Source organism: Hakea prostrata, chromosome 5, assembly GCF_041222555.1.
Source record: "Hakea prostrata isolate BN-2017 chromosome 5, UWA_Hpros_2, whole genome shotgun sequence".
Lineage (NCBI taxonomy): Eukaryota > Viridiplantae > Streptophyta > Magnoliopsida > Proteales > Proteaceae > Hakea > Hakea prostrata.
Window position 1 is genome coordinate 25642203 of NC_142604.1, and position 12470 is coordinate 25654672.

The 12470-nt window shown below is 37.5% G+C and overlaps 1 protein-coding gene across 1 annotated transcript; it reads right to left on the minus strand.

Annotated features, from left to right (window-relative positions):
* Window positions 1-3749: 3749 nt before the first annotated feature.
* PLA2-ALPHA (Phospholipase A2 family protein) lies at window positions 3750-5142 on the minus strand. The gene is made up of 4 exons (XM_089155666.1): window positions 4826-5142; window positions 4697-4739; window positions 4261-4386; window positions 3750-4169 (listed from the first exon to the last, which is right to left on the minus strand). The coding sequence occupies exons 1-4, from the start codon at window positions 4946-4948 to the stop codon at window positions 3994-3996; spliced, it is 468 nt and encodes a 155-aa protein (XP_089011792.1). The 5' UTR covers window positions 4949-5142; the 3' UTR covers window positions 3750-3993.
* Window positions 5143-12470: the final 7328 nt, after the last annotated feature.

Here is a 12470-nt window from a genome sequence, read left to right on the forward strand (position 1 = left end):
ACTATTAGACAGCCCTAGGTATGACAACCAATGATTCGGGAAAGCGTCGATGGGCATCTTCAGAGAACATCCCATACTATTCCCTCCGATGTCCAAGGACAGAAGTGTCAAAAGGACACTTCCCAATCCCAAACCATACCTAATCAAACACATTCTCAGATCAGTCATGACATACACAACCAACAATTCATCATATAAAAGAGAATGTAAAAGCATAATCCGATCAAGCAGTAATAAACATTTCATATAAGCTTGAATAATGAAAAAGAATACACAAACAAGTGCTACTGTACTTACAGTAGTATATCAGAAGTATAAAGTACAAGAACAGTAAATAAACTCATAGTTTCTTAAAGTAGAAACCAGAGAGTATGCGATCTATGTTATTATGAAATAACTGTCCTTACCTTGATTATCGCCGAAGATAATCCAAAAATCAAAGAGAGTAACTCCAAACTTGACAAATAAACTCCTAACAAGCATAGATACAACATTAGGAAAGATGCCTAAAAGATCAGAGAGCAAACGAATCAAATCAGGCGAAAAATGAAGCTATTGACTCCTTTGGTCGAGTGCATGGTCGAGTGGTCCAGTCGACCAATCAGTCAACCAATCGAGTCAGTACGGAAAAGTAAAAACTGATTGGGTCATAACTTCTTCGTTTGAAGTTGGATTGATCCGAAATTCGAAGGGGAACTTCCTAGGATGTATTAGAATCATTTAGGAAGATAAAAACATCAAGTCATGATCAAAAGATGGGTTCTTGATTTGACCCAAGAAACTAGGGTTTCAACCTTTATGGCTCTCATGAAAAGGTTATGATCACAGAATGAGAGGGAATGATTGCTATCAAGAAAATAACAAGAAATCATAGAACAATCAAGTTTAGATTGACATAAATATTGCCCATGAGGTTTCCCTCGCATGGGAGGTTAACAAAGGTTTCCAGAAAGATCATACAAGGTCAGGGTTTCAAGATATTTATCTAATTTTTCATGATTTTCTTTTATTCGTTAAAAAAAGAAAAAGGACTTCTTAGCTAGTCTAAGTTCTTCCAAGACTCTAGCAATCTCTGCAATTTGTCTATCAGTAGAATTTCAACTCCAACAATAGGAGAAGAAAAAAAAAAAAAAAAACCCTTTGTACAATATTACAAAAAGATTAAACATATCACCTTTGTAAATAGATGTACTTCTAGCACAGTGGTGGCAGTCTCTTATGTAAAAATAATAAGTCTAAGAAGGTTTCGAGTTCGACCTTCTCCCCTCCTATTCCCCCCTTCATATAGGCCTCAATCCTTGTGACTGATTTGACGACAAAAAAAAGAAGAGAGGATCTAATGATCATCCTGATTGGGAAATGATAACAATCATTTTTTTTTCCCGGTTGATTAGTTGATTTAGAGGGACAAGCCTTGACACAATAATTAGTGAATCATCGTTGTAGCAATTCTTACTAATGCGGATCAATTATGCTTCTGGATCCGACTGAGCCTCCTCTCGTATCCTGGACGATGAGTCCTGCAAGAAAGGTTAGATGCGGGCCGGCTTGTGTGCCGGGCAGCCGCCTCCGATGGCAAAGTTAGATGATGAACCGAATGAGGTCTCGTGCAAAAGCTACACAAGATTATGCTCAAAGTGTATTGGTTGCTTACCGGAGGGGTAGATCTGTGCATTTATAGTGTGGGTGTTACCTTTTATGTGTTTGGTAAGTTGACTCGTCAGGAGCCATTATTCGTCCGGTGATCTCGCCTTTCGGTTATTAGTTCCGACGAGGTAGCCGTTTGAGTTGACTTTCCCAAAAGAGAGTGATTGCCTTATTTGTGTAACGTGATGTACGTACTAATCGACGGGGTCGGTCAAGTCCCGATAAGATGTCGAGCCCCACTCGGGCTTTGCCTGCTGAACCCGAACCGATGAATTGACCAGTTCGGGTCAATACTTAAAACCAGGATATTACCCGACCAATATGGTAATATGCAGTCATTCGGGTTATACCCGTTTGGTGCTCTTCTTCCCGTATCACTTACCCTCAAATTGTACATATAAATTGAGTAGCACTGAACCCCATATAATGTATGACTTTATGCTGGATGACTAGTTTACTGTAGAACACTTTTTAATTTCTTTTTCTTTTTTTGGGTAGAAAGTTTAATGTTAAACATGTGTGATGCATAAAAGTGACATGACATCTTTGTGTTTATGAAGATAATATGACGAAGTATATTTATGGAATTGGAAAGGATATGAGTGTATTGATGAAATGGGCATGAGTCAGTTATACTTAAGGAATCGAACAAAATGGTTATGGCAAAGTGGTATGACATGGTTATTGTACAATTGTGCTAATAGAATGGTAATGCAATGTTATGTTTATGGACTAGAAGTGATATGGATGACCGAAAGGCTTGTCTGAAAGTTGTTCAGGAACTTGATAAGTACCTCAGGTAACACGTCCATATCGCTAATTAAAGAGTAAAGAATGGGATTAGGTGAGTTTAGCATCGCCTCTAACTAAAACCAATTGTGAGATGAAAGCGGAAACCAACCCCGAAGAGGGTAAAGGAACCTCAACCCTCCTTTATATGATGGTGATATGTTATGATACATCAAGAGGGCACACTATTGCGATGGAATACATTTCAGCTTGAGTTGAGGTATGAACATCGATAAAGACAGTTAGTAAAAGGAAGAGGTAAGTGAATGATGTGGAATGTCTCAACCCTTAGTACGGCAGTGATCTGTTCTCGGTACAAGAAATGAATATTTATGCGTCGAGAGCTATTCCGATATAAACCTAGATAAATGAATGCATGCATGAAAGAAGGATAAGGAGAAGACAATATTTATTATGTACGTAGACAAAAAGAATAGTATGAAAGAGTGTAGGGACTCCTTTATACACTCTCTATTGAGGTGCCACGTTAAACAAAAGGCCCACAACAAGAACCAAAAAATAAGAAAAATGTAGAAGAAGAGAAAAAAAAACTCACATACGCTTACATTAGAAATACTCATGTTTGTATTGTTTTGGACTCTAGTGCTATAGGCCCCACTAGGTCCAAGAAACTAACGAGTAGTGAATCACACCCCGTTTACTAGGGCTAAGTGGAGCCCATGACATCTAAACCCTTTCAGAAGACATGGTAGTTAATTGTATCTCTCACATTATACAATAAACATAAGTTGAGTTATAATACTTATATCATTTACTATATTCACGCAACATAAATTGGGTTATAATGCAACATAAATTGGGTTATAATACTCACTGGCTAGTGCAGCTCATTCCCCTTTACCATGTATAAATAAATTAACACAAGACAAAGGTAACGGCATGGCCGCAGAAAAGCATGATTCAAAGCTCAAGTGCCATTTTGGTTCCAGTAGCTCAGTCTATCTCAATTCGATGATTATTTTTTTATCCTAAAGATTTGTATATGATAGTAAAAATGTTCAGTTCCGATGATAGTGTATTTTGAAGACTATAACTTTTGTATAATTATATCTAGACAGTGTTAGTTATCATCAAATAATCAGACTTTATACTTGCCCTTTCTTTTTATGTAGATATTTTCACTACTAAAAGGAATTAACTACCACGTTTCTTACTAGGGTTTAGGTGTCATAGTCCCACCCAACCCTAATAAATGGGGGCATGTGAAAAGTTGGAAAGTTATCGAAACAACAAAAGTCACTACAAGAACTTACTGAGGTTGCTTTGTAAATACCCCAGAATATTTCGGAGCATAATTTAAGATATTCTAGTGGATTTATCAATTGCATTTAGATGAAAATTACAAATAAAGTCCCCACAGGAACTCAACCTATCTGTTTTCAGGAAACCAAATGATAAATGTTAGAGCTTTAACTAGTTAAAGAAGGACAAGGGGGAATGGAACTATGAAACCCTCTAATTTCTTCTTCCAGGACTAGAAGAACAATAATTAAATAAAACAATTTCTCTGCAACCTACAATTAGAAACCCAAATATTCAGGGCTTATGAAAAACCTTCCCTGCTACCAGAGCTGCATCAATAACAACTGTAATTACATCAATCACTTCATCAACTGAACATGTGTTGCCTTTAAAGGAATGAGCTCCTGAGTCCTTGAAGTTTTCCATGCAATCCAGAATTCCTTGGTTGCATTCTTGGCTAAGGTAATCATCTGTCCACAATTAGGGTAAAAAGAGAATAAAGATGAATGAAGAAGAAGACCAAAACTGAAGAAATAGTTAATTTTCCATCAACGAACTTACTATTTTTAGCTTGAATGCAGGCATCATGTTTCATACAACAAGCATCTAAGCCATCACAGGGCTTCTCCCCTGGACAACCACTGTACAAGAGTCCACAGTACTTACCATATCTTAGTAACGGAGGCACTATAATTCAATAAAGAAACCCATTAATATCTCAGTTCCCCTAAAAAAAACCATTAAATTTCCGAGGAACCATGGTTTTCCAAAGAAACCCATTAATACCTCAGATCCCCTAAAGAAAACCCACTAAGTTTCTGATCTCAGTTCCCCTAGAAAAACCCATTAAATTTCTGGGGAACCATGACTTTCTAAAGAAACCCATTAAAATCTCAGTTCCCCTAAAGAAAACCCACTAAATTTCTGGCTTAATTAAGTTGAAACCCATAAGTAATCTTACAAACAGCATTAGGCTAGCTTCAAAAGAAATCAGTACCTGAGCAGAATTCTGATTCACATATTCTACTGCATGCTTTACTCTGTCCATTTTTGAAAGAGATAAAAGAAATCATAAAGCAGGAAAAGTAGATGAAAGAAGAATAAGATGAGCAGACTTGGAGCTCACCACAGAGACACCCACACCTGCAGACTGAACACCGACATTGAGGGCATGAACGTAAATAGAAGAAAAGTGAAGGACAGTGAGGGAAAAAAGGAGAAGAAAACCTAACTTCAATGATTTAGCCATTGTTGGAGGCAGTGAAAGCTCTGCAAAAGTTAGGCTTGGTTTTCCTTGAAAGCGCTGATTATAGAGGAAAAAGGAGTGGGAGATTGCAGAGAACCAGCTGCTCTTGGTAGCAAATAATGTTTGGGGCTTTGTCCTTTATGGCTCGTGACCAGTTCTTTTGTTCTCTTCCTCTGATGCTTCTCCCCGAACTAATCTTATATAAATACCCAAATTGCAGATAGAGAGAAATGAGTTTAAATATTAAAGTTAGGTATCTTTGGGGTCCATTAGAATTTAGAAGTGATCAAAGAGATTCGAAACTTTTGAACAAACGTATCACACGTCACTGTATTTGTTCATCAGTTTTTTTTTTTTTTTTTTTTTTTTTTGTGGGTACACTCTTGTTCATCAATTACTACGATACAATAACCCTTGAGCGTACTATCTTCTTTGCCACATATAATAGGTGTGAAATTCACATCTTAATACTAATGAAATAATTTATGAAATAATTTAAAGGTGAGACTCCCCGTAGGTCTTACATGTATCTCATTTCTATGTACTTGTTATTTACCTATTAATATAAATACCTATATTTTGCCTACTCTTAAAAAAAATAATTTTGTATTGATTGAATCCTATTACTCATTACTCATTGCCACTTATTTGGAGATTTTTCCAAAGAAAGGATCATCACTTGAATTAAGTCATGTGGATTTGAGTTGGACATTAAATTGTATATTACTTCATTATTAAGAGACATTTTTGCTTTTGGGCAAAATTTTCCTTAAGGGAGAATGAAGAGAGAATCTCTTACCGGTTTGGTTGTAAAATGCAATTTTCAACTTTCAAGAGTTAGGATTACAGTGGACAGAGAATGATTGGATCACATGATGGATCACTATTCAAGGATTCTCATCAAAATCCACGTATAAAGAGTATTTATTGTAAATTTTTTTCTAATACACAAGTTCGAGAATTCTCATGGTCCTAGTTATGGAACAAAAGCTTCCGACAAAACTAAACAAAAAGTTCTTAAAGACATTTCAATTTCAAATGTAACAAAACTCGAGCCAAAGGTCACCAAAAGTCATTAACAAAAACTTTAGTTTCAAATTTGGATTTTCATGTAAGGAAGCCTATGGTGAACATCGGATATCAAGCCCTCAAAATGAGATTCAATACACTTAGGTTTTAGGTCTGATTGAAACTAGCCATGAAAATTTAGAACCGTAATTCTACTCAAAAAAGTTTAGTAAGAGTGAATACAACCTAGAGAAATTTTTTAGGTAAGACTACCGTTGATGAGACAGAGAATCTACTACCCAAAAAAAAATTGAGACAGGGGGTCTACTACCTAAAAAATAAGCACATACTCCAAGCCGATTGGTTATGATACTTCTCTTAGCAAACCTCATAAAAGTGGCATAGGGTTGATTAATTATAGAGGAGATTGCAAAAGACCTAATCAGTAATGTCACCAACATCCTCAATGTTGTTCCGCTATCAATTTTTTTTTATCATAAAGTTTGACGTATGACCTAACCAAACGAAACCATATTTATGAAGTAGGTGGGCTAAAGAAACCTTTTCCAGTTTTTGAGGTGCTTAAACTCCCTTTTTTATTTTTGGTTTCAGTCAAATCATGCATTAATCGTGAGACAAATCAAAGTGATTCATTATGTTGGCACTTCTCTTTCTTCCTCCAGGGGTTATTAAGATGTTCCAACTACCAACAAAAGAAGGGGTCATGAAAATGGTTTACCCAAGTTTGCTTGTTGAGTTAAAAGGAAAAAAAAAAGGCTTTTGGTTGCTCTGCAATGAAGAAAGAGTAAAAGGAAATGTGGGCTCCTTGAACATGAATTCAGAGATGTAATTATAAATATATTTCTATTATCATTGAAGGTTGCTCAGTTGATAATGACTAGTATTTCTTAGTGAAGAGGCCATAGATTCAACTTTTTCTGGTAGTCTAATTAAACTATAGATAAAAGTTACCATGAAGATGTGGTCGAGCGGCATGTAAACTGATCCCGATGAACCTAAGATTTAAAAGGAAAAAAAGTTGCTTCCTGAATAATAACTAAGATAGCAATCTGAATTCCATGCAGCCTGAGTTTTTTTCTTTTTTTTTTTTTGGTAGGAAAAAGAAAAAAAAAAACACCCTCAGGCTGCATGGAGTGAGGGTAAAATAGGGCTGAATTTGATTGGGTTTTTTTAAACACAAGCTCAAACTTGAGACCCTTTCACACAACTTCGACCCGCCCTAATACTCATGCTCGGTAACCACTCTGGGATGAATAAGCAACTATCAATTTAAAGAGAACGGCAAAATCCTACATCTTTTGTGAAATATGGTTTTTTTTCCTTCTTCTTTTTTCCCTCCCCTCTCATATCCACCATTGCACTTGTAGCTTCAATCATCTCTGGACCTAAGACTTATCTTTCACCGGTCTCAGTCCAATACAAGGGTGTCCTACAAGTCAAGTGTTACCATACAAAGCTTTGAATGGAGCCATGCCTATTGTTGCTTGGTAACTATTGTTATAAGCAAACTCAACCAAAGCTAAGTGTTCATCCCAATTGTCACCCATATCCACAACACAAGACTTAAGCATATCTTCCAAAATTTGAATTGTTCGCTCAAATTGTCCAGCAGACTATGGATGATGAGCAGTACTCAAATTTAACTGGGTTCCCAAAACATTTTGCAGACTATTCCAAAACCTCGAGTGAACCTAGGATATCTATCAGAAACAATACTCACAGGCACTCCGTGTAGACGAACCACATTGTCCACATAAAGTCTAGCTAGCTTATCCAAAGTATGAGTGATCTTCATAGGAATAAAATGGGCTGATTTAGTCAACCTATCAACGATTCCCCATACCGTATCATTGCCTTTACTTGTTTGAGGCAAGCTAGTCACGAAGTCAATAGAAATGTCTTTCCACTTCCAACTAGGAATAAGGAAGGGGCTGTAGAAGTCCAAATGGAGGTTGACGAATAGCCTTAACATGTTGACAAGTCTCATACTTTGCCACGAAATCTTCCACATCGGCCTTCAAACCAATCCACCAAAAATGTTCCCTTAAATCCTTGTACATCTTAGTACTTCTAGGGTGTACTGTAAAAATAGACTAGTGTGCTTCTTTCAAGATTTCCTTCTTAATCTCTTCAACAATAGGCACGCAAAGTCTTCCTTTAAACAGTAAGGCACCATGCATAGATATACAGAAATCAGGGTCCGACTCAGGATTTGAAGAAATCTTCTCAATCTTCTTCTTTAATTCTTGATCAGAAGCTTGCGGAGCAACAATTCTATCTCTAAGGGTGGATCTTGTTGTCATGGCAGAAAGAACAAATTCCGAACCTTCAGGAACAATTTCCAATTCAAGCTCCGAAATCGGGAACAACAACGGTTGACTCAAAGCATTCAAATCTAACTCTTTCTTCTTACTTTTCCTGCTAAGAGCATCAGCAACCACATTCGCCTTACCAGGGTGATACTGAATGTCACAGTCATAATCAAAGACCAATTCTAACCATCTTCTTTGTCTCATATTTAACTCCTTTTGGGTAAAGAAGTACTTCAAACTTTTATGATCTGTGAAAATAGCGATTTTCTCACCATACAGGTAATGTCTCCAAATCTTCAGAAGACAACAACGACAAGCTCTAAATCATGAGTGGGGTAATTTTGCTCAAATTCCTTCAATTGCCGACAAGTATAAGCTACAACTGTGAAATCCAACCCAAACCTAGCCAGGACACCCTATCTATTTTGGGTGAAGAAAGGTTTGTTTAATGGTTGACCTTGAAGTTTGACCTTGATATCAGTGTTGCTATCCTTTGAAAGCCTTAGGAAGTCATGTCAAACCTTTCCTTAGGGTAAATCCAAGGTCTCGAAGTGAAGGAAGAAGTCTTTGTGGGCCCTCTCTATAGAAGACATGGTGTGTGACCCGAAACCCATGGATATTGTTGATGGTGCTCCATACTTGGAAGCATTGTCAGTGTGTAGTGAGAAACTGCGCATCAAAGATGGGTGAATTATTTGAAGTACCTAATGAACTCCCGTGCTCAATCCGAAGGTATTTCTGGAAACTAGACTTCTTGATTGACTTGTAGGAGAAAACCCCACTCAATTTGACCCCGTATAGCCCTCCGAATCCCTGTTTGAAGTTGCTGAATTGTGCTTGGTCGACTGGTTGGTCGATTGGGGCCAGTAGACCAACCAATCGACCAACCAGATCTGAAATCCGAGAAAACCTTCTATTTTGTGTTTTTAGCTTCCTATTTAATCAAACCTCGAGATTAATTCGTCTCCTCTGCCTCCTAAGCCCTCTGGAACGTGTGGGGACTCCATTCCAAGCTTCTCTTTTGCATCCTTGGTGATATTCTTGCAAGAACTCAAGCAATCCTTCCTCTTCTTGCATCTAAGGTTTGTCTATTCTCTCATCTTCTTCTTCATCTCTGATTTGCTATTTCTTATTGTTTGAGACAATGGAGATGATGCTGCATTCTCTGTTAGCAACCATCTCTTCACTAATCTCTTTTATTCTTAAGGTTTTGTGATCATCACAGTGATCTTAACCTTAATCTTTGTAAGTTCTTCATGATGTCATATTATTTTTCTTTGATTCGATTTTTAGCATGATTAGATCTGTGATTCATGATGGTTTAGAGTATGATTTCTAATTACTCTTTACTAGAATGAAACCCTATCATCTCTAGTCTTTCTTTGAACTCTTAGTATGCTTTCATCAAAAATCTTGATTTTTACTTTTATAGAAAGTTTTGTTTCCAATTTAGTATCTATGTATGTTGATCATTGTTAGTGTTTAGTCTTGCTCTTTAGTGTTAGAATACTTTCGTAGAAGTCTCCTCCAAGTTTGGTGATGTTTCGGATCATGAAAATCAAGTTTCGGATTAGAAACATCAATTTTGTCTCGTACTGACTCTGTTGGTCGACTGGGCTAGTAGACCAACCAATCGACCAAGGTTGACAGTAACTCCAATTTTGCTTTGTTTCGACTCCTATCTCTTGGATTTACTTCTTATGGCCTATACATGTTTTGTCAAGCTTGTTTAGGTGGTTTTGGTATTGATCTCTGATATCTCTATTGAAGACTATAAGTTTGGATTTCGAGGTGAGTATTCCAACTCACAATATGCCTATTTACATGTCTTATTGTATTGTGATATGAATGCATGACCTAGTTATTGATGTTTTATTTTCTTTACATCATGATACTTCGGTAATTATAGTAGCGTATTCATATTTTTATTTACATATTGGAATTGATGATATAGTATTGTGAATGTGATTTGGACTATGATACGAATATGAGTATGAATGTGATTTGTATGAAATCATGATGTGATTGAATAAGGTATGATTTGGGATTGGGGAATGTCCTTTTGAGATTTCTATCTTTGGACATCGAAGGGAATAGTATGGGATGTTCTCCGAAGATGCCCATCGACGCTTTTCCGAATTATTGATTGTCATACCTAGGGTTGTTTAGCAGTGTTTGGCTAGGAATACCCCGTTATACCAGACCCGATTTGGAAGGGTATTGAGACCGAATGACCCATGGCAGCAATGGGGATTCACGGGCGCTCAAGACAGGTAACCAACCCGTGAGAGGACGTGAATCACAATGTGGGGGCCATTTATTGGTAGGGTTGCATATGGATAGACTTGGGCTCGTGGGCGCTCAAGACCGGTAACCAACCCATGAGGGGACATGAGAGCTTCCCGTTTACTATATGTGGATGACCAATAGGGTTGATGAGTCTGTAGTCAGGGACTATGAGGACTCTAGTGTGAAGGATACCGAAAAGGATCGCCAGGGGCGAGGAATGGACGTATCTGGAACTGAGTTGATATGAATAAGTAGAAGACTTGCATTTGGTTAGGCTTAGACCAAATGGTGATGTGAGAGAGCAGTGACCTAAACCCCAGCCAAGGTTGTCCGTAAGGTGTTCTGACCCACTACCAAATGGCGTTGTGTGATTGAGACCTACCCAAAGAAGTATGGTGTTATGACTTAAAGCATGTTTGCTTATAGAGACCAACATACATATATAGAGTTAGAAGCATATTGCATTTATTGTTTCATATCATTGCATATATGTTTGTTTGTGAATGCATGTGAAGATGCTTATTGTGTTTGGATTACTTGCTAAGTTCTTTTGAGCTTACCCCTCGGGGGACTTGTTTTAGATGACATTGCAGGTCCAAAAGGGAACACGTGCCATGGTATGAAGGACCTTTCCGTACATGGTACAGCTCCGGAAGTCTTTGGACAAGGTAATGAATAACGAGGCAACCAACACTCGGATTTGGACTGCATTGATGGCTCCTATTGATGGCAACCGGCATCGTCTTATTTGCCGATGGGATCGTGTGCTAGATACTGATCTGAAGCTTCAAGAGCATAACCTAAAGGTGAAGTAGATGAAGACTAAAGAAGAAGAAGAGCCGACTAAAGATGTGGATTAGATTTCTCTTATTTCTTTTAGACTTTTATTTTACTTGCATTAACTTAGGGCTTTGCTTTAGATTTCGATCTACCTTCCGCATATGTTATCGAGTATATTTCCACTATACTCTACAGATGTCTTTTGATTTGGTATCATGTTTTTTCTGCACTCTGATATTCTTAGTGATCTTTTTGAGATCTTTTCTTGAATTTCATTATTAACTTATTAGAATACAATGATTTGTTCTTGATTTTGATTATGTTATTGTGCTAAATGGATATGATCGTTCCTAAACTTGATCTTTTGGGCTATGGATCATTTCCCTGGGTAACCCAGATAGGGTATAGGCTGGGTGGATTTGGCGGGATGTGACAACAACCTTGCCATGTTGCATTAGGACACAACCCAAACCAATCTTTGACGCATCAGTGTAGATTGTCAAACCACCGGAATCATCAGATATAGTCAAAATCGGGGCACTTGTCAATCTATCTTTCAACTCTTGAAAATTCTTCGCACATGCGTCAGTCCAGACAAACTTCTCTTCTTTTCTAGTTAGCTTAGTCATAGGAGCAGCCAACCTAGAAAAGTTCTCAATAAATCTCATGTAGTATCCCACCATTCCCAGAAAACTTCTTATTTTTGTCATGGTCTTCGGTCTTTCCCAATCGGAAACTACTTTCACCTTTTCGGGGTGAACACAAATACCTTCAGCTGAAACCACATGGCCGAGAAATACTACTCTTGTGAGCCAAAAGCCACACTTGCTAAACTTAGCATACAACTTCTTTTCTCTTAGTCTTTGCAAAGTGAAACTAAGATGTCTCATATGCTCTTCTTCACTTTTTGAGTAAATCAAGATGTCATCAATGAAGACTATCACAAACTTGTCAAGCACATTATGAAATACTTGATTCATAAGATCCATGAACACAACAAGAGCATTATTCAAACCAAAGGACATGACATGACCCTAAACTCAAAGTGACCATGTCTTGTTCTAAAGGCTGTCTTGAAAATGTCATTGGACTTCACCTTCAGCTGGTGATATCTA